This window comes from Rattus norvegicus, chromosome 5 (genome assembly GCF_021556685.1).
Source record: "Rattus norvegicus strain SHRSP/BbbUtx chromosome 5, alternate assembly SHRSP_T2T, whole genome shotgun sequence".
NCBI lineage: Eukaryota > Metazoa > Chordata > Mammalia > Rodentia > Muridae > Rattus > Rattus norvegicus.
Window position 1 is genome coordinate 148391769 of NC_141538.1, and position 21445 is coordinate 148413213.

The 21445-nt window shown below is 53.9% G+C and overlaps 1 protein-coding gene and 1 long non-coding RNA gene across 14 annotated transcripts in view; one reads left to right on the forward strand and one right to left on the reverse strand.

The window, feature by feature from the left end:
* Positions 1-9003: 9003 nt before the first annotated feature.
* The window catches only part of Col16a1 (collagen type XVI alpha 1 chain), a 53375-nt gene continuing 40933 nt past the window's right edge, over positions 9004-21445 (forward strand). For 6 of the 12 annotated variants that reach the window (XM_087550224.1, XM_087550227.1, XM_087550228.1 and 3 more), the window contains exons 1-20: positions 9015-9207; positions 10741-10847; positions 12840-12932; positions 13016-13133; positions 14005-14128; positions 14397-14663; positions 15604-15684; positions 15809-15934; positions 16623-16676; positions 16970-16996; positions 17476-17511; positions 18426-18452; positions 19412-19474; positions 19706-19747; positions 19829-19873; positions 19954-19989; positions 20342-20404; positions 20708-20752; positions 20840-20935; positions 21269-21307. In XM_087550224.1, the coding sequence (XP_087406350.1) occupies positions 10775-10847; positions 12840-12932; positions 13016-13133; positions 14005-14128; positions 14397-14663; positions 15604-15684; positions 15809-15934; positions 16623-16676; positions 16970-16996; positions 17476-17511; positions 18426-18452; positions 19412-19474; positions 19706-19747; positions 19829-19873; positions 19954-19989; positions 20342-20404; positions 20708-20752; positions 20840-20935; positions 21269-21307 (1455 nt within the window). In that variant the 5' untranslated portion in view covers positions 9015-9207; positions 10741-10774. 12 annotated transcript variants of the gene reach the window in all.
* LOC148006068 (uncharacterized) lies at positions 19704-21300 on the reverse strand. 2 transcript variants are annotated; one of them, XR_015620502.1, is made up of 3 exons: positions 21224-21300; positions 20145-20224; positions 19704-19819 (listed from the first exon to the last, which is right to left on the reverse strand). It is a non-coding gene; the product is annotated as an uncharacterized LOC148006068 (long non-coding RNA). The 2 variants fall into 2 exon arrangements; XR_015620501.1 differs by lacking the exon at positions 21224-21300 and adding an exon at positions 20644-20724.

Here is a 21445-nt window from a genome sequence, read left to right on the forward strand (position 1 = left end):
CCTCCACAGCCTCGCCATGGGCACCATTGGAAGGAAGTGAGGCCAACATCAGTCAGAGCTTCTCTCTACCCAGAAATGCCAGGATCTTACGAATGTGTGGCTCTATGAGCCCAACTCTCTGAGACCATTGCATGCGAAGGAAGAATGTGGGGGAAGTCTCTGGCTACTCCCACCCTCTCTTGCCTCGTCAAGATATTGACTGGTTTGCTCTGGTTCTCAGCAAGAGGTGGGGTGCCTCCTTTACACAAAAACAAACAAAAAAACACTTGGGCTCTGCCACTGGCTTTGGGGAAATGGTATCCAAACCAGGTCCTTCAAGGCCTGGTATCTAGGCCAATCAGTGATGGCTGCTTACTGGTTACCAAGCATCTCTCCTGGACCTCCTCTCTGTCCTCTCTCCTCTAAGCATTTGCTCGGATATACCCACCTGGGACACTAGTCCCAATTGCTTTCCCTATCCCCAAGTGAGAAGGAAGAAAAACAAATCTCAAGTTAATGCTGAGAGGGAAGCAGAAGGGGGGAGGGGGAGGGCCGCCAGGAGCACATGTGTGCTGTGGTACTGAGGTTGCAAACACTCGTTGTATGTCTGGAATGACTAATGTTTATTGGGTTCCGGGAACTATGCTCAGTATTTTACAGGCACCCTCTTAGCAACCCTCCTTGTGAAGTGTGGACGATTCTATTTTGCCAACAAAAAAGGGATACCCACACCATGGGGTGGGGGAGCAGCTTGTCAAAACTCATTGCTAAATAGATGGTAGGGGTGGAATCCATTTATCCCAGGGTCAAGTCTTACTTGATTTTTATAAGTAAATAAACTTTTTTTTCCTTTTAAACACAGTCTCACTGTGTAGCCTAAGCTAACCTTGAACTTGTGACCCACTTCACCTCCCAAGTGTCTGGGAGTCCAGGTCCTCTAACAGTAACCATGAGTGACAGATGAGGCCGTGCTTTGAGAAGAGTCCATTGATAGCCCCAAGTTACAGTCAGTAAGAGGCAGAGCTGAGTGGAAGCCCAGGCCCAGACTCTGACATCACGCCCGCCCGGGGTTCTCAGCGGCTTCTCAGCGTGGTTCTCTGGGTCATGACACCTGGGAACTTGGAGGACTTTATGGAGTTAGAAGCCTATCTCTGTGTACCCCGCCTTTCCCATGGGACAACTGCACCTCCTTCACAGGGGCTGTGACGGCCTGACACACGGGAGTCATGAGCAGAGCTGAGTGATCAGCCCTCACTCTGAGAGTTAAATCTGAATCCCTGCTGTCCTTAGGCAGCAACGGTGGTAAAGCCATATTGCCTAGAACTACTGCAGCTTTCAATGATGTACCACGTCCTTTTTGACAAAGGAGTAAAAGGAAGAAAGGATTTGCTGGGACTCCTGTCATGTGGGCTCTTCCTTGGATAGCTCTCTGTCCTTTGGACTTGTCCCCAATGACCAGTTCAAATCCACGTTCCATCTGTGTCCTTTGCGAGACCTGGTGCTGATTACTCTCCTCTCTCCGCCTGCTTCCTCACCCTTAGAACGGAGCGCTGGGACCTCCCGTGGTGTTGTGAGACTAAATTGAGTTTTCCATAGATAGTACCAGCCGGTGCTTGATACGGGCTCAATAAATGTTAGCGGAGTTTATTAAAGGCAGGAGAAGGGTCAAACTCTTCTAGAGTCTTGGGTCTACTAAAGACTCCCATCCCTGGTCAGAGTTTAAAGGAGGTCATGGGATTCTGCAGAGCCGCACTGGCCTTGGGAGGCAGGGAGGATTTCTTAGTTTTCTACTCTTGACCTTGGGGCCAGACGCTTCTTTATTGGGAGGAATGTCCTGGACACCAGAGGGTGTTTAGTAACAACCCTGGCTTCTACTCTAGATGCCAGTGGCATGTTTTCTTCTACTGTGACGATGTCTCATACGTTGTCCATGTGTGTCTGGAGGGGCTGTGTGAAATTGCTCCTCTGCTGAGGCCCACAGGCTTAGAGCAGTCAGGTAAAGTTCTCGTAGCTGCTTTCACACCAGCCAAGGTGTGACTGACAGTTTACCTTATGTTACAATGGGAACCGAGGACTAGTGTTGGAGAAAAGATAGAGGTGAGATTTTTGCACCTGCCAGTGCTCCATGATTCATTCAGAAGAAGGAGGAAGAACCCAAAGAGCTGGCAGGGCTGGAGCCCAGGAAACTGCCAGGGTCTCCCTTTTCAATCATTCATTCGCTCGAGCTGTAGACACGTCTACAGCTTAGCCTCCTGGGATCTGGACTCTCTTTTCCAGACGATCGAGCAAAAGGATAGTCATGCCCCGAATGCTCTGGCCCGGCCTGGGCGGTGGGAGACCTTAGTTTGCTGTGGTGCTGTAGGGCGGGTGGGCATCAGCAGCATGGAGCTCTGGCTCTCCCACCAGGACCATAATGAAGCTGACAGCCAGTGGTGAAAGATAGGTCTCCCTGCCACAGGAATGCAGGCCGCTGTGGGGACACGGTGCTGCTGCTGACTTAGGACAGGGAGGAGCATGGAGAATGAAAGACAGAAACAGTCAAAGATAGAAAGCCAGACCTAGAAACAGTCATGGCTGTACGTGGTAGTGGGGTAGTAGGCAGACTTAGGCAGGAGGATGGTGAGTTCAAGGATTGGATTGACTACAGAGGAAGACCCTGGTGAAGGTGGGGTCGGGGAGAACGCTGCAGGTAGGTATATTAGAGCTAGAGGGAGATGAAAAGTAAGAGAGACAGGACTGAGAGAGAGAGAGAGAGAGAGAAAGAGGCAGAGAAACACTAGTATGGGTGTCAGCAACAGGGACAGGAGGCGGGGATACAAACACCAGGAACACGAGAAAGACAGAAAAACAGAGACATAAGAGAGAGATGCAGGTTTAGAGAGTCAGATCTCGAGGCAGAGGCACATGGGAGAGTTTGAAGAAGAGGTGACAGTGAAGAGAGACGGGGACCAAGTCACTGTGAAGGAGGGAAGAGATGAAAGGCACCGTAAGACAGGGCAGAGACACCAGAGACATGGGAGGACGAAGAGGCTTGTCAGTTCACAGTCTCCTCTCCCTGATTCAGAAGCTGTGTGCACGCACGAGTATGTGTGTGTGCATGTGAATGCACATAGGGACCTCCCACCGTGTGTGTATGTGTGTGCGTGCGTGTGTGCGTGCGCGTGTGTCAGCCATGGCAACCCCACATGTATGTGTGCATGTGTCTGCAATGGTATGCTCTGTGTGTGTGTGTGTGCATGTGTATGCATGTGTTAGCACATGGTACCCCCACTGTATGTATGTATGTATGTATGTTTGTATGCATGTGTCATTGCATGGCACTCCCCGCTGTGTGGGTGTGTGCTCGTTTCATCACATGACATCTCCCATGTGTGTATATGTGCATGTGTGTGCACATGGGCACCACCCACCATGTGTGTGTTCATATGCATGTATCAGCACATGGCATCCCTGCGGATGTGTGCATGTGTGAGCACGTGAGCACTCCCCACGTGTGCATGTGTGTGTGTCCACATGTGTATGCATGTGTCAGTACATGCCCCCGCCCCGTGTATGTGTGTGTGTGGTACCTCATGAAAATGCAGTCTGCCTAGGCGCAGGGTGGACACGGTACAAGTATAACCCACTCAATTGCCCATGTGTATCTATGAGGCATCAGGTTCAGCCACGGTGTGCTAGAAATGGCAGACACGGTCAGAAAGATAATATGTAGACACAAACTGAAGCCTTGCAGAGCTCTCCACAGGGGCCATGTGACAAAGGCCCACTGGGACGCTTCCACACTGGGAAGTCAAGGAGGGCACTCAGCAGAGACCTAAGCATCAAAGGGCCAGTCTGCAAAGTCTAGGGCAGACCCCTCCAAGAAGAAAGAGGACTAGTGGGGTTGGGGATTTAGCTCAGTGGTAGAGCGCTTGCCTAGGAAGCGCAAGGCCCTGGGTTCGGTCCCCAGCTCCGAAAAAAAGAACCAAAAAAAAAAAAAAAAAAAAAAAAAAAAGAAAGAGGACTAGTGCAAAAAATCCCTGAGCCAAGCCAACATAGGGGTTCATGGTTGGGAAAGAAAGTGGGAGTCAGCTTGTGGGGTAAGGTGAAAGGCCAGAAGTAGAGGCCAGATCATGAAGCATTTGGAAAGGGCCTTTAATTTTCTAAAAACTATTATTATTTTATGTGTGTGAGTGTCCTGCCTGCATATGTGTCTGTTTGCCTGGTTCCCATGGAGGTCAGAAAAGGACATCTGATCCCCTGGAACTATAGTTACTGATGGTTGTAAACCACCACGTGGGTGCCAGGAATTAAACCCAGGTCCTCTGGGAGGGCGGCCAGTGCGCTGAACTGCTGAGCCGTCCTCTTCCCAGCCCCAGGACTGGGGTTTTATTCTAGGTCTGATGAGAGCTGAGCAGCAGCTGATAGAGGGGGCTACCTGTTTGCTGGGCTAGGGGCCCGGGTGGGGTTAGTGGGCTGAGAGTAGCGGGCTGGAGCACTCGGGAGCCTTTGCATCGATTCTGGTAAAAAGTGCTGGTGGCTTGGGCAAGGGTGGTAACAGTGCAAGCCTTGAATGTGACCTGTACTGTGGGGGTGGAGGTGACAGGTGGATGTGGGGGAGGAGGAGGGGATAGGGATGGGAGGCAGGAGCCAAGCGTAGACTGCAGCCTGAGCCTCCACATGAATTATGGTGGCATTTACTGGGAGGAAGAAGCAGAAGCGGATCTCCGATGAGCAATCCATCAGGTGTGATGTGTCTCAGGGTGAGCATACATCTGTGCTCGTCTACGCCAAAATCTAGGTGTGCGTGTGTGGTCAGGACCCCTGAGCGAGCCTAAGACATCTGGGTCACTTCTGCTTAGATGTCTGGGGGCTCCTGGGTCCGTCCGTCCTGGGAGCAAGCTCTATCTTGGCCCTTAACCCTCCCCTAGCCCCAAGGGTTGCCCCTGCCAGGTGGGGAGCCCCTGCCAGGTGGGGAGCCCCAGTAGCAAGCCGGGGTAATAGAAAGGCCCTTGAGCTTTACCAACATCTGCGCACATTACCCTAGGCCCAGGAGGCTGCGGTAGCCCCACCCGGCAGCGGCAAGCAGGCTCCAGGGCAGCTGGTGGCGATTAGCAGCATTGATTACCTCGTGGCGATGCCATCTGGGGTGAGGGCACCGAGCCCAGTCCCATGGGATACCCTACTTGCTCATGTGTGGGGCTTTCTGGGGCCGACTGCATATGAATGTGTCGGCATAGCTGCATATACATCTGGGCGTATGTGCATAGCTGTGTGTGCCACAATTCTACAGATTATCTCTGCAGGCACAGTGGACATGTCTGTGTTTTTATGTATATGTCTGTGTACATACATGTCTATGTACATATATGTACCTGTTTGTTTGTTTGTTTTTTAGTCCTGGGGAGTGAGTCTAGCCTTGTGTACGAAACTGCTCTGCTGCTGTCCCCAGCCCTTTAAAAAACTTTGGGACAAGTTCTGGCCTTGAACTCACAGTCTTTCTGCATCACACTCCGGGGTAGCCGGAGATTACAGGTATATACTACTCCGCCCGAAACCATATATACTCTGAGGAGAGGCACCTCTCTGTGTTTGGATATGTCTAGGAATCTAATTCTGGGTGTGTGCTCGGGTCTGTATGGACATGAGTATCTATGGGTGCAGTGGAGTGAGCACACACAGGGGTTGTGTGCACGTGTCAGAGTGAAGAGATCTGTGAGTACAGCTCATTCATTCACGGTGACGGCCGGCCCAGTCAGAGCGTGCTCCCTAGGTTTGGTTGTTCGTCTTGTCATTGTTTTATTTTTCTGTTTGTTTGTTTTCTTTTGTTTGACACAGGGTTCCTCTCTGTAGCCCTGACTGTCCTGGAACTTGCTCTGCAGTGCAGATTGGTCTCGAACTCACAGAGATCCCCTGCTTCTGCCTCCGAGTGCTGGGATTAAAGGCATGTACCGCCACTGCCTGGCTGGTTTGGTCGGGTTTTTTTTGTTTGTTTGTTTTTGTTTTTGTTTTGTTTTGTTTTGTTTTAAAGATTTATTTATTTATGTATTTATTTGTGTATTTATTTATTATATATAAGTACACTGTGGTTGTCCTCAGACACACCAGAAGAGGTAGGTCATCAGATCCCATTACAGATGGTTGTGAGCCACCATGTGTTTGCTGGGAATTGAACTCAGGACCTCTGGAAGAGCAGTCGGTGCTCTTAACCGCTGAGCTGTCTCTCCAACCCCTAGTTGTTCTTATGAGCACCTCTGGGATGCTATAGAAAGGTCTCTGGGGGGGGGGTTGGGGGTTTAGCTCAGTGGTAGAGCACTTGCCTAGCAAGCGCAAGGTCCTGGGTTCGGTCCCCAGCTCTGAAAAAAAAAAAAAAAAAAAAGAAAGGTCTCTGGGGCTGGAGAGATGGTTTAGCAGTTAAGAGCACTGACTGCTCTTCCAGAGGTCCTGAGTTCAATTCCCAGAAACCACATGGCGGCTCACAACCATCTGTAATGTGACCGGATTGTCCTCTTCTGGTGTGTCTGAAGACAGCTACAGTGTACTTATATAAAATAAAATAAATAAATCTTTAAAAGAAAGAAAGAAAGAAAGATCGATCTCTGGATATCACTCTCTCAGGTTCCTGCATCATCAACTCTGAGAGCCCGGGTGCAGGGGGACACAAGTGGGTGAAGGCTGGGCATGGCTCGGGGTGTGAACATTTGTGCTGTTCAGGATTGGTGGTCATGGTCTCCACTCTACTGCCAATGAGCTATGTGATGCCAGGCAGCTTGTGTTGTTCCTGTACCCTGGGTTTCCCTTCAGCGGCTGAGGTGAGGTGTGAACACTGCCCCCTGTAACGTTCTGTGAACCTGACTGCTATAAGTATGTTCCTTCCTTTTCCTGCCCAGAGCCTGGCAGTACTCCATTAGCAACCCTGACTGTGCCTGTCCAACCCTCCTGACAGAGCTTCTGAAAGCCCCACCTCCTCCTGCACTTCCTGCCTGCTGAGCTCAGCGCCTCGCCTTGCAGGCCCCACCGCTGCCACCACACATCTGGGCTCAGGCTCCGTGAGGGGACCACAGTGGGCGCCTGCGTGGTTAGCATTTCCACTGACTCAGCATCTCCAGGGGTGGAGGTGGGAAATCCCAGGCTCATCCCGGGTTAGATGGGGCCACAGGTCTATGGCTACAATACCTACTCCAAGGGGAAGCCCATCCTCACGGACGGAGGGTCTTAAGCTGCTTCCTTTCTAACCCCAACATACCCTACAGCCCTTTGCTTCCTCCTCTGAAGTTCATCCGAACTCAATTGTTTTTGCCCCTTTAGACCCTGAATATAAAGCAAACCTTTCCATCCCTTAATGCCCACCCCCACTCCCTACAGACCCTGTCCTCTGCTACGGATCCCAATAATGAAAATAGCAGCAAATCTCTCTCCTCTCATGTGCCAGACCTCGGCTAAGCATTCTCACAGATGTTGATGACTCTCCTTTAACAAAGCTACAGATGCAGCTGCCGCATCTCACCTCGCAGATGTGCTAATGGGATTAGAGATAAGAAGTAGATTTGAACCAGGCCTGCTGTGTTCAGATGCCCAGGAGGCCGAGACTGGAGGACGGTCTCAGTAAGCAGAGGCAAGGGGGATCTCTGAGTTCAAAGCCGGCCTGGTCTACACAGGGAGTTCCAAGACAGCCGGGGCTACATAGTTGAGAACCTATCTTTATAAAAGAAAGTTCTAGGTCTGCTTCTGCTATGGGCCAGCCTGAGCAACTTAGTGAGATGTGGTCTGGTTTTTGTTTTGTTTTGAGGCAAGGTTTCTCTGTGTAGCCGTGGCTGTCCTAGAACTCACTCTGTAGAGCAGGCTGGCCTCAACTCATAGCGATCCACTTGGCCCTGCCTCCTGAGTGCTGGGATTAAAGGCCACAGGCCTCCACCACCAGGCATGTGTGTGTACACCTGCACAAATTTACATATCGCACACACATACACACACATACATAAACATACACACACACACACACACACACACACACACACCACCACCACCACCACCACCACCACCACCACATTTTCTGGAAGTGTGGCTCAGTGGAAGAGCATTAGCCTAGAATATACAAACTCTAGGTTCAATATCTATTTTTTTAAAAAATGTTGGAGGGCCATGGAGGGATGGCTCAGAGGGTAAAGGTGCTTACCACCAAGACGGACAATCTTAGTTTGAGTCCCTCAAAACCCATGCTGTGGAAGGAGATAAGTAACTCCATGAATTGTTCTCTGAGTTCCACACATTCACCGCGGCATTTACAACTATGCCTGTGTACACGCCCCGCACACATGCATACAAACAAATTAAGTTTCTTAAAAGTCTACTTAAAGTTATAAAGCTGGAGCAGGGAGCAGGGAGCAGAGAGAGGGAGCAGGGATCTGAGCCTTTCCAGCCTCCTGGAGTGCAAGAGGACTCACTGATTCTACTTCTGTAGAAACGAGGACAGAGCAGAAGGAGTTAATTTAGCACAGGGTTGGGGAGTGGTGTTCTATCCCCTCCTCCCAGTGCAGACAGAGGTTCTACAGCCTAGGAATGCTAGGCCCAGGCACTGGAAAAAGCTGACCACTGAGGCTTGGTCAGTAGCCACGTCGCGGGCTCCACGACTATGGAGGAGGGTCCCTAGCTCTCTCCAGCTTTCTGGGGTCTCAGCCAAGGAAATAGGGGGGTGGGGACACGAACGAGGTCCCGTAAACCCCAGGCCTGATTCTGGGCGCGCCTAGCCTGGCCTCCCTCCCGCCAGCCAGCCGCAGGCGCCCCTTCCAGGGCAGCTCTGGGCACGCAAGGTCCCGCCTTGCCCCGCTCACCCGCGGGCTCACCTGGCTGGGGAAGCGGGACGGGCGGGCCCGGGCGCAGGGCCAGGCCAGGAGTGCGGCGGTGCAGTCCAGTGGCCAGCGCCTCCGCAGCCGCCGAGCCCTCGCGGCCTCCCTCCTCCTCCAGCCTGGCGGGCTGGCCCAGCTGTGTTCCATTAGCCTCTTGGCAGGCCCCCAGCCCCTTGGAACCGCCCTCTTCCCTCTCCAGGAGCGCCCGGCAGTCCCGGCAGGCGTGCGCTGCGGTGCGGCACTCAGTCTAGAGAACTCGGGACGCGGAAAAGCTGGGGACACCGCAGACTGGCAGGGAGAGATCGAGGATTCCCCTATGGGTCTGGACCCCTGGCCCTGCTTCCCATAGCTGGCGGCCTTGGGGCTGCCAGGATTGCTCAGTGAAAGGCTCCCCGGGCCGTTGGTAAGTGGGCCAGCACTGGACTGCTTCTTCCTCTGAGCTGAAAGGGCATTTTCTGCTACTGACTTGCTATGTGATCTTCAAGTGGCAAACCCTCTCTGAGGGCTTCAGTGCTCTGCTCTACGGTGGGGCGGTCTGGAAACGTCATGCTGGTCCTGCTGTCTCTGCCTCCATCTGTGTCTGTGTGGAGGGGGGCGGGGTCTCCTTGGAAGCATCTTTCTAGCTTATCCAACTATGGCCCTCCACTCAGTCTGAGGCCTGGGAGTGGGAGCCAGAAGCGAACATGTTGAGCACATCTATGTTGACGCCTCCACACGCACCCACATGCACCCACATGCTGCTTATAACCGGCTACCTTTCCATTGGCTGTCAGGAAAGGATGGTCAGGCTGGGACTGGAGAGTGGGAGATGCATACCCCTAGGATGGAGATGACTGGGGTGGGGGCACAGATCCATCCCAAGGAGGAGGGAAGAAGAACCCACTCCCATGTGTGTGTGTGTGTGTGTGTGTGTGTGTGTGTGTGTGTGTGTGTGTGAAGGGAGCTTTTATTCTGTATCCAGCCATAAGGGAGACAAGTTAGCATGGCACTGTAGAAAATCGGACTTGCAGTGCTCACAGGCTGGCTCTGGACAGCGATGTGTATGTAAACTCTGGGCTCATCAGTTCTCATGTCTCTTAGCATGCCTGTCTGCAGCTAGGTTTGAGTGCAGAGTCCCGGCACCTATGTGCCTGTGCGCCTACGTGTATTGTGCCGACACACATGGCTCCGTGTACTCGTGATCTGCCTGTCCTGGAAGGGGCCAGATGATATATGGCTCTGCTGGCCACTTGCTGAGCCTGCATTGATTTATCTGTGCCCATCCATCAGGGTTTAATAAAACGAAAAGACGAGCATCCATCAGCGGGAAAGGTTGGCAACAAGGTCCTGAGCCTGGGTGACCTGCTCTCCCGCCCCTGTGCACACAAGGGGAAACTTTCTTGGCCCCTACAGAGCCCTGTGATCCCTGCCAAGAGACTCCGTCCAGTCTTCAGCCCCTGACCTTGTGGGTGCCTGGCAGGGCTACCTGTGCTTAGCTGAGCTCAGGGCTCCAGGTCCTGGGCCACTGTGCGCCAGGGCAGAACGCAGCCGTCAGAGCTCCGGGGTTCGTCCGAGCATTTTGATAAATTGCCCATGCTCAAGGCCCCTCTCTCTCTCTGCCTCTGTGGTCTTTTAGAACCCTCTAGACCTCTTCTCAACCCAGCGCCAAAGCTCTCCACACAGCCAGAAGCTGCCTGGAACTTGCTTCTGTGTTTCAGTCATTCTTCCTCCCAGGCTGGTGGGTGTCTGGGGCATACCGGTGGTTAAATATTTCCTTTATTACCACTGCCCAGATTCTCACCCCAGGCCTGTGTGGGGCCCCTGAGAGGAACTGAGGCCAAGCCCTTACCCCTGCAGTGCCTGGTGTGTGGGCCCCATAGAAGGCTGTCACTTACCCACACTATTGGGCACACTGAAGCTATCCCCCCCCTCCATGTCCATGTCTCTGTTTTGTCAGGTGCTGAGGCTGTAGCTGATCTCTCTGGACCAACATGTTGGTATCCTGGGCTCCCGGCCTATGGGTGCTTGGGCTCTGGGCCACCTTCAGCCATGGAACAAATATAGGTGAGTTGACACAGACCTACATCTGGCTCGCTGAGGTGCTGGGGTCTTTACACATGTGACCATGTATAGCTTAGTCATGTGGCACTTATGGGCAAGTGTGGGGGAGGAGCTCAGGTTAGCTCAGGTGGTGTTTGCATACTTGAGCCTGTGTGAGTGAGCTGGTGTGTGTGTGTGTGTGTATGTGTGTGTGTGTGTGTGTGTGTGTGTGTGTGTGTGTGTGTATCTCTAGTTTTGCAACTTGAGAAGCTCTGTACATGCATTTGCATGTATGTACTCTTGGGTCTCTGGGCAGTGGGGAGCTCTCCCTCCTCAGCACATCCTTGTATTTCTTGCTAATTAGCAAGATGGGAAAGAGCAGGAACTATACTCTCTCTACAAAAGGCAACACTTCCACTTCCCTGAAGCTGCCCAGCCTCTCTGTTCTTTCTCACGGTAACGGCTCCATCCTCCAGCCAGAGGCTCCTCCTTTGCATCAGCCTGGGTCTCTGATCACTGCCCACCCCGAGGCTCAGCCTCTGGACAGGGAGAGGGTGCAGCTTTCCAGGGCCCAAAGCCAAGGGAAATTGACCAGGCAATCTGCCTGGCCTTGCTGGGTGCCCTCTGGGCTCGGCGGTAGCTGCACCACCTAGCCAGGAAGGAGCCGGACTGCTAGGGCCCATGTCCAGGTATCCAGGGTGTGTAGGACTGCTAGTGTATGTACATGTATGTGTGTGTGTGTACACCCGTGTGTGTCTGTGTATGTGTGTACATGTTTTTCTGTGTGTGTGTGTGTGTGTGTGTGTGTGTATACGTGTTTTTCTGTGTGTATGTTGAGAGTTTTTCCCTCCTCTCCCTCACTGGGTCCCCTAGAGGGCCTCGGGCAGAGAATTTCAACATCTGTAAGGAATCTGGGCCCATTGCCAAGGGTGAGTCACCCATTGCCTTGGAGATGCTCAAGACAGTGATGGTCTTTCCGGCCAGACTTGGGGGTGGAGATTCCTGTGGGTCACTGTGCCCAGGGACACGGAGCTCTATCTTTCAACTGGGCTGGGCAGGGAGTTGGAAGGTGACTTGATCGACTTGGTCCAGCTTTCCCATCAGCTTTGCTGGGAGGGCCGTTTGATCTTAGCTCCTGTCTGTTTGACGTAGCACCCCCATCAACATTTCTGGGGACACAGCCTCAGGGAGAAGCCACTAAGCTGTCCCTTTGGGACTTTAAACTTGTGCCCTGGTTCAAAAGCTGGCACCACTTTAATACGCTTTGCCTGGAGCCTAAGCTTGGTGGTGTCCTTGACCTGTGAGCCCCTCAGTCTCTCCGGTTCTTTTTGTCCTGTCACTAGCTGGGTATGCAGGGGTGGAGGGGAAGCCATTGGAATTTCTACTTTGAATGTGGGGCGTAGAACACCACCCATTGCCTAGTGCACGTGGCAGCCCCGGGGGCACGGGTATGCATAGTTCATGCGAGTGTAGTCATGTATACACTGTGCGTGTAACACCAAGGTGCCCAAAGCTCACTTCCTCTGTCCCTACCCAGGCATAATACTAGGAGGAACGTGTACATGTGCACGGCTCCCCACTGTCTGGGCTCTGAACCACCTAACATTTCTTGTTTCTTTCACTACCTGTCACGGCTCCTGCCCCAACTGGGGGCACTGGGAGACCTGGCTCCCGGGGCTCTGGACACGTTCTGCTGTTGATTCACTCAGTGGCTTTGGGGCAGTCACAGATCTCAGCCCTCCCTGCTATGTGTGGGGGGGTCTTCCTGTGTAGCCACAGATCTCAGCCCTCCCTGCTATGTGCGGGGGTCTTCCTGTGTAGCCACAGATCTCAGCCCTCCCTGCTATGTGCGGGGGGGGGGGGGGCTTCCTGTGTAGCCAGGGTCAGAGGCCAAGTGTGAGCATAGCCTCAAGGCAGACTAGGTTAAAGGTGCAGAAGGAAAACTATGGACATGTCCCCTCCTGAGATCCCCAGGAGCCCTGCTGGGCAGTCACCCTCCTGCGTTCCTAATGCTAGGGGCCAACTCTGTCCCAGGTGAGCGCTGCCCAACTTCACAGGAAGAAGGACTCAAGCTGGAACACAGCAGTGACCCGTCAACCAACGTGACTGGTGAGTGCGGCCCCTTGCCAGCCCTGACCCACTTCCTGGAGTCTCCCGTGCCCCTTACCTGCTTCTCCTCTGATGTCCCGAAGGCTTCAACCTAATCCGCAGGCTGAACCTTATGAAGACATCCGCCATCAAAAAGATCCGCAACCCCAAGGGGCCTCTCATCTTGCGACTGGGGGCTGCCCCACTGACCCAAGCAACTCGGTAAAGGACTCTGGGAGGCCGCTGGAGTTCATACTGACCACAGCCATAACCCCCTGCGACTCTGGGTGTGAGGTCCAAGGCCAGGGCCTCTCTAGAGGCTGTTTTGGGCACTTCCCTGCCAAAAGTCTGCCTATTGTCCTCCATTGGGCTTGCAGGGTTGGCTTTGTGTGTGTGTGCGGTGTCTGGAAACCCAGCCTGGCTCTCGCTGGTAATGGCAAAGCCATGTTTAAATCTCACGGTCACCATGAGAACCCCAGGGTGGTATCAAGAGCCTGTGTCTATGTAAGTCTGGCTCCTGCTGGCCAATGTCTCCTTGTAGCTGTGTTCATACAGAACCCTTGGTCTTTTTCTCAGCATTATTCCTTCACGCCAGGCCTGTGCAGCCCAGGCTGGTTTCTTCAGGAGCCCCCTTTGCCAAAGTTGGAATGTAATGCTGAGATAGAAAAAGATTTAAGTTATTTATTATGCGTATGTGTTGTGCCTGCATGTTATGTCTGTGCGCCACATGCATGCACTGCCTATAGAGGCCAGAAGGGGGCATTAGATCTCCTGAGGCTCCAGTTACAGATGGTTACAAGATGCTCTGTGGGTGCTGGTGATCGAACCCTGGTTTTCAGGCTCTTAATGACCGAGCCATCTCTCCAGTCCTCTGAGATGATAATTCAATTCTGTTCATGCTCCTCTGCCCCACTGGACCCCAGGAGACTTCACGGGGACAAGCTTTCCCACCACTGGCTTTCCCAGCAGGCGGCCAACCCTTAGCACCCAGAAGGTGCTCAGTGAATATGCTAGGATGAATGTGTGTATGTTTGGGGCGTGAGAACTCAGCAGGCTCATCAATCCTCAGAGTGCCCTCTCTTCTCCACTATAGACGAGTGTTCCCTCGGGGCCTCCCCGAGGAGTTTGCCCTGGTCCTGACGGTCCTTCTGAAGAAACACACCTTCCGGAACACATGGTACTTATTCCAAGTGACTGACGCAAATGGGTACCCACAGGTGAGTCCACCCCTTCCTTCCCCCAGTCCTCGGGCAATGGTTCTATTAGTCTAACTCAGCTTCTATTCGAACTTGTGGTTCCTGGGCTTCTCTGCTCCATCGAGAGACCGCCTACCCCCAGCGCCCGACACACGCTCTCAGAATGCCCTCCGCTGTGACCCAGCTAGCTTTCTCCCCTCCTGTGAGACGAGCTTGAGGCCCCAGCTTGGCCAAGCTATGTCTCTGGAGTTCTGAATCTCTGTCCTTTCTCTTTTCCAATTTGTCACAGGTCTCCTTGGAAGTCAACAGCCAGGAGCGGACTCTAGAGCTCCGGGCACAGGGCCAAGATGGTGACTTTGTGTCCTGCATCTTCCCAGTGCCTCAGCTCTTCGATCTGCGTTGGCACAAGCTGATGCTGAGCGTGGCAAGCCGTGTGGCCTCTGTGCATGTGGACTGCGTCTCGGCTTCCTCCCAGCCTCTGGGGCCCCGGCAGCCCATCCGGCCTGGGGGACATGTGTTTCTGGGCTTGGACGCTGAGCAGGGCAAGCCGGTTTCAGTGAGTACTGGGTCCTAGTTTCTGCTCCCGCCTCTCAGGGAGCCTTGAGCTCCTGAGGGTGTACTTCAGAGGCCTCATTTGGAGCCATCGCCTTTCTAGGTAGCCTAACCAAGCTAACCCGACATTCGAAGCCCTCTGCCATCTGGGTTCTATAGGTCTCCAGCATATTCCTCTCATCTCTCTACTGAGCACTGTGGTCAAGTCTGATGGTCGCCTACTAAATTTGCATATTTGCACCTTTGCTCATGCTTTCCCTTTTACTTGCAATGCTTTTCCTTGTACATTCATTTGCAGGATGGGCTCAGTTTGAATGGAGCCCCCTCTTCCTACCTCTTCCATCTTCCTCTGGGAATATAGTCTCCCCCTCCCCTCCCTTCCCTCTCCCTCCCCCCTCTCCCTCTCCCTCCTCCCCCTCCCTCTCCCCTCCCCATCCCTCTCCCCTCCTCCTTCTCTCTCTCTCCACCTCTCTCTTTCCACCTCTCTCTCTACCTCTCCCTCCCTCCCCTCCTCCTCCTCCTCCTTCTCTCTCCCTCTCCCTCTCCCTCTCCCTTTCCCCTTCCCTCCCTCTCCTTCTCCCTCTCCCTTTCCTTCTCCCTCTCCCTCCTTCTCTCTCTTCCTCTCCACCTCTCTCTCTCTCCACCTCTCTCTTTCCCTCCCCTCCCCTCCCCACCTCCTCCTGCTCCTCCTTCTCTCTCTCTCTCTCTCTCTCTCTCTCTCTCTCTCTCTCTCTCTCTCTCCATCTCTTTCCATTCCTTCCCTTCCTCCCTCCCTCCTCTCTCTACTTTTGGCAACAGCTCTATTCTTGATGGCCTCCCCCCCAACCAACCTGGAAAGACCCTAAAGTCCAATCCTGGGGCGAAGACGTCTTTGAGCTTCTTTGGGGACCGTGGAAGAACTATTTGATCATCTGAAATAAGATGAACTTGTGTGTCCCCTGCAGTTTGACCTTCAGCAGGCACACATCTACTGTGACCCGGAGCTGGTGCTGGAGGAAGGCTGCTGTGAGATCTTACCGGGAGGGGTGAGTAGCTGGCTCCTAGCACACGCTGTGCTGGAGAGGGGGCAGCCTGCACAGGGATGGCAGAGGTCTGAGGATGCATCTGCCTCTGTACTGACCCCGACTGCCTTTCTCCCATATTGAGCAGTGTCCCCCAGAGACCTCCAAGTCACGCCGGGACACCCAGAGTAATGAGCTCATTGAGATCAATCCTCAGACCGAGGGCAAGGTCTACACCCGCTGCTTCTGCTTGGAAGAACCTCATAACAGCAAGGTGGGTGAGCAGGGGAGACGCAGGGGAGACTGTTCCACCCCTAACCTGGCTGAGGCCTGCACCAGGTTCAGCTGAGCATGTGCCTAGGCTGGGGGAAGACCCCTGAAGATGGACTCACTGTAGGTCTTACCTGATGGAACTCAGGGAGACAGAGAGAGGACCCATAGGGTAACCCTGTGCCTTCTACTTGTTGTCACTGAGCATTATTCTGCTGTATTCCTCACTCTGGCTAGACCATCCTGTGGTGGGCAGGACCCCATTTGCAGTTTCTCTTATACATGGATATCTGGGCCCCGAGGCCAGGATGCACTGGATTCTGGGCTCCCTCATTTTCCCAGCACCATGGCCAGCTGCCCTGTCCACGCTCAGGTTCTTAGGAGATGGCAGGGACACTTCCTCCTTCCCTCAGCCCCACCCTCAGGCTGGGCAGTGTCCCTGCCTACCCAGGCAGTGTGCCCAGCCTTTGGCTGCAGAAACACAAGATCCCATTGATTCAATGCCTGTTTTCTATGTCATCACATGGGAGGGGGGGAAGGGGTAGCCATGGGGCAGCCTCAGGGGCCTGAGCAAACCCTTCATGATCTGGGAGGTGCCAGATGCCAAACTGAGGGGGTTCCTGGCATCCGTGTGCTCTGCCTGGATGCCCCACTCCAGCATGGACCCCAGAACTGTCTTTCTGTCTGCCCAGGTGGACGCACAGCTGATGGGAAGAAGCAGCCAGAAGGCAGAAAGGGGGACAAAGGTAGAGACAGTGGCTGAGGGGGTGAGCCCACGGTTACCCTCCGTCTGCCCTGCATTCCCTCTATAAAACCCCTGGAAAAGATGCTGTACTCCCACTCTCTTCCTGCCCAGACAGAGCTCGGCTTCTGGTGCCAGCTCTGAGAAGGAAAGAGATTGGACGGGACACAGTACTGGGCATTCTCTCTCTAGAGAGCTGGCTTCTGCCTGCTCTTATGCAGGGGTGAGGAGGGGGTGGGGTTAAAGCAATGTTTGGTCCCAGGCTCCTCTTCTACCCCCATGCCTCCTTTTCCTCAGGCCCACCAGGAGACTGGAGCCAGCGAGGTGAGCCTTTTGTCTGGGTTGGTCTCTAGGACTGTGGGGAGGGAGGTGTCAATGCTAACTCTTTGGATAAAGGTTTGCAGCATGGAGCCTAAAGTGTAGGGGTGATGGATAACTGTGAAGCACCCAACATCCCTAAGGGTCCAACTCTAGGCCTTGTCTGCCCTGGATTGTTGGGTGGAAGTCCAGGAAGCCATTCCTGCTGATTTAGAGGTCAATGGCCGTGGTCATCTTGGGGAAAACCTAAGTCTTTGCTGTGAAACCCTTCTTCAGTGACAGACTGTGTAGCCTTGGGCTTCTAGCTGTTTTACTGTTTCTGTCTCACTTTCTTTTGTTCCTTTTGAAGAGGTGGTGTTTGGGCCTTGAGGGTGTGTGTGTGTGTGTGTGTGTGTGTGTGTGTGTGTGTGTGTGTGACACTTGTGCTGGGCAGGGCTAATCTCAGAGGCTCAGAGTTGATCTGCGGGTCTGTTCTTTCTTTTCAGTGTCCGCCCTGTGCCCGCAGCGCCCGGGAGAGCAATGTGAGTGAATGAAGGAGCACAGCCAGTCTGGGAGTGGGTGTTGCCTGGAGTGGACTGGAGCTTCCTGGTAGAGGACAAGGGGGCTTTGTTCAATTTCCCATCACTCCCCTGCCTGTTTCCCAGAGCCGTGCTTGTCCCCACCCTTAAGCCCACCGAGCCAGGGCTGCCTTCTAGGCATTGAAATCTCAATGCAGTGTTGTGATCCAGAGTGGTGGCTTGCTTAGGGGATGGGGTGGGGTGGAGTACAGGACTCAAGACCTTGGTTGCTGGTTTCAGCTGTGCAGTTGCCCTCCAGGTCTTAGATCCACTTTGATTGGAAGGTACCATATGCCACCTTGGGGACTTAGAGCAGGGGAGGAACAGCCCAGTGCCACACAGCTCAGAGCCTGGGCATTCTCCTGTCCTCCTCGAAAGCTAGCCTAGCCCAGCCTTCCCACTGGGAGTTGGGAGGACAGGGTTCCATGAGCCGTTTGGTACCTACTGTGCCCCTTCTGTAGGCAGCAAGAGTTACCTTGTTTTCAGCTGTTGAGCTTCATCTATTCATAAAGGGCATGAACCCCCTAATTCTGGGGGGACTTAGAAGTACCCACACTTCTTCCTGCCTGCCTGCCTCTCATTCTCCCATCAAATCCCAGATGTGCTGGGGTTGCCATGGCAACCGAGTGACCATGTTAGCCTAACAATTTGAGGTGGGGCTGGCCAAAAGCAGGCAGGTTGGAGAAAGTCGACCCCTATGTTGGCTTTATTGCCTTGAAAAGCAGAGTACAGCATGCTAATTGGCCAAGGAGGCAGAGTTGGGGGTGGGACTCTGGCCCTGCCATCATGCTGTGTGAACCCAGCTGACTTGCTTGCTCTCTCTGGGCAGCTGGTTGCTCCCTAAAGTTAATATTCTCTTCCTTCTTCTGTTCCCTTAGGTCACACTTGGTCCCCCTGGCCTCAAGGTAAGACCTAGAAGAGAACAGAATTCTCATCTTCCTTGGTGACCTTGGTCCTTCCCACCTTGTGAGCCTCTATAGTACTGTGTTTATAGCAGGACTACTCCAGTGTGCTTAAGCACGTGTTGGAACCAGTGGGTTGTGTGTATAGGGTCCAGAGCTACCCTCTGCTGAGACCCTCTGTGTACCAGGTCTTGTGCCCTGTGACCCATCCTAAAAGGCAAGTGCTCCCCTTGAGCGTCAGGGGAGACTGAGGACTCATTGTGTCAGTCATAGGTTGGAGTGATCGTGTGTGGGTGTACCTGTATGTTCTGGAACACATGTCTGTGCCCATGTGACCACAGGCTGAATGTTGAACCCATATACACCTGCGGGCCTCATGGGCCCCAAGCTTGTGAATGACGGGTGGGCATGGCTCATGTAGGCGAATGCCGTGCTTCCTTTGCCCGCTGTGAGCGTGCGGGCTCTGCCGGTTGTGGTGCCTACGGCACCCCCTGTCTGCTTTGCTTCTGTCTGGAGACGGCCATTGCATCCATTCTACCTTTATTGGTGAAGAATCAGGGAGGTGACCTGACTCTGCCCCGAGTCCTGTGGTAGCAAGCACAAGGCTTGAGCTCAGGAGACCTGACAATTAGCTGTCATGGGTTTATGTCATCCCGAGGGTCTATGCAGCATGTTCACGTGCCGAGGACATGCTGTGTGTTTGCTAATGTGCATGCCTGTGGGTGTGGGGGAGGGGATACTCCCTGTGTGAGACCCCTTCCCATGCGCCATGTGTGATAAGTGCACGGTGGGGGAGGGGGTAGGAGGAGGGAGTGTGTGTGTGAATGTGTGAGAGTGTGTGTGTGTGTGTGTGTGTGTGTGTGCGTGCACTTGCATATTAGATGGGTGGAGGCAACCAGGAGTGGGGAGCACTTTTTGGAGGCTCCCTTGAGGCACAGTCATCATTCTGGTTTTACCCACAGGGAGGGAAAGGTGACCAAGGCCTGACTGGACCATCAGGCCCCAAGGGAGAGAAGGGAGCACGGGTAAGTGCCCTAACCAGCTCCCGATCAGGGCCTCTCCCGCCTAGCCAGGGCTTGGTGGGATGTAAGCTCGCACCCCCTCATCTCAACGGGGAGTCTGGCCACTTGGACAGGGTGCTGGTGGGGCTAATGTGCAAAAGCTTAATATTCTAGGGACACCTGGGCCTTTCCTAGCAGCAGGTTTTTGTTGACTCCCCCAGAAGGTCCTAGCCCTGACCCGTTCCTTACTCACAGGGCAATGACTGTGTTCGAATCTCCCCAGATGGCCCACTTCAGGTAAGATTGACTGCGAGGGCAGGCTTGTTTCAAGGCTCAGGCAGGGCCATTCTGGTCATTTGACCCCTTCTCCTTTGTCAGTGTGCAGAAGGTCCGAAAGGAGAGAAGGGAGAATCAGGAGACTTGGTAAGCCTGGGACCCGCCACAGGGCAGGATGCATCCTGGGCTAGGCCTCATCATTCATTTGTGTCCCCTCCTCATCTTAGGGACCCTCAGGACTCCCGGGCCCAACAGGCCAGAAGGTAAATAGGCTTATGTTTGGAGGGGTAGGTTACCCGGTGGCCGTACATTCAAGAGGAGGGAAGTAGCTGAGGCCTTCCTGCAGGATGGTGACAGTTGGCAGAATTGACTGCCCTTCCCCAGCCCTTCTAACCTCCTGCCCTGTCCAGATACCCACCACATCTAGAAGGAAATGTCCCCACGCTTGTTGTATGAGTGGCCTGGCTGGTTTGGAAGTTCTTTCTGTTGTCTGCCCTCCTGTGGAAAGAAGAGGCAGAGTCAGGGAGGGAGACTCTGGAAGGCCCTTGCCCCTCCCCCACAGAAACTGTGAGGTTTCTTTTCCTCAGTCCAGCTCCCCCTCTCTTCCTTCTCCAGGGCCAGAAAGGGGAGAAGGGCGATGGAGGCCTCAAAGGACTGCCGGGAAAGCCGGGGCGAGATGTATGTTGCTGGGAACCCTCCCCCTAGGGCCCAGAATGCTAGACTTCTAACTCAGATCCACCCTCCTCCTCCTGGCCAAGGAAGCGAGGCACTGTGTCCCCAGGAGGCACTGTGTCCCAGGAGGCACAGCAAAGGGGTTCAGGTGCTGAACCCGGGCCTCTTGATTTTCAACCTCAGGGCACCAGGTTGGGGTCTGGCATTGGGGGAGGGCAGGTGAGGGGGTACAGGAGGATAATTACCGCTGTCTCAGGGGGGCAGGTGCCAGGATCCTGGTCGTCCCTACCTCAGCCCTCTTTCCCACAGGGTCGGCCAGGAGAGATCTGTGTCATTGGGCCCAAAGGGCAGAAAGTGAGTTGCAGGCCTGGGTGTGGGAAGGGCGTTCAGTAGGGGTAAGGTGGTGCCTCTCTCATACCTATTTATGTGTGTGTGTGCCAGGGAGACCCTGGCTTTGTTGGGCCTGAGGGATTGGCAGGAGAGCCTGGGCCCCCTGGCCTACCCGGACCACCTGGGATAGGACTGCCTGGGACTCCTGTAAGTGTCCCCTCACCTGTCCTGCCACCCTCTCCTGAGACCTTTGTTCCCCCCAGGGTGGGGCTGAGTTGGGGATAAGACCCAGTACCAGGAGTGCAGTTTGGAGGGTGACTTAAGACAAAAGCACTCAGAGGGGTGGATGGGGAGGAGAACAGCCATATAGAAGGGGAGGGGAAGGGGCTAGGGGGCTGATGGACAGTGAACTGGGAAAGGGAATAACATTTGAAATTTAAATAAGAAATACCCAAGTTAATAAAAATGGAAGAAAAAAGAGACAAAACCACTCACCATGCTATAGAGAGAAAACTTGTATCACCCCGTTTCTGCCATCAGGGAGATCCAGGTGGCCCACCAGGCCCTAAAGGAGCAAAGGTAGGCGCAGGAGTGTTGTGGACATGGTGGGGAGGGATGTGTGATTATGCAGCGTGCATGTCAGGAGGTGACCAGGCACTGGGCTGAGAGAGGCCCAGTTCAACCAGGGTTTATGGGGTAGGGGACTGTCTCTACTCC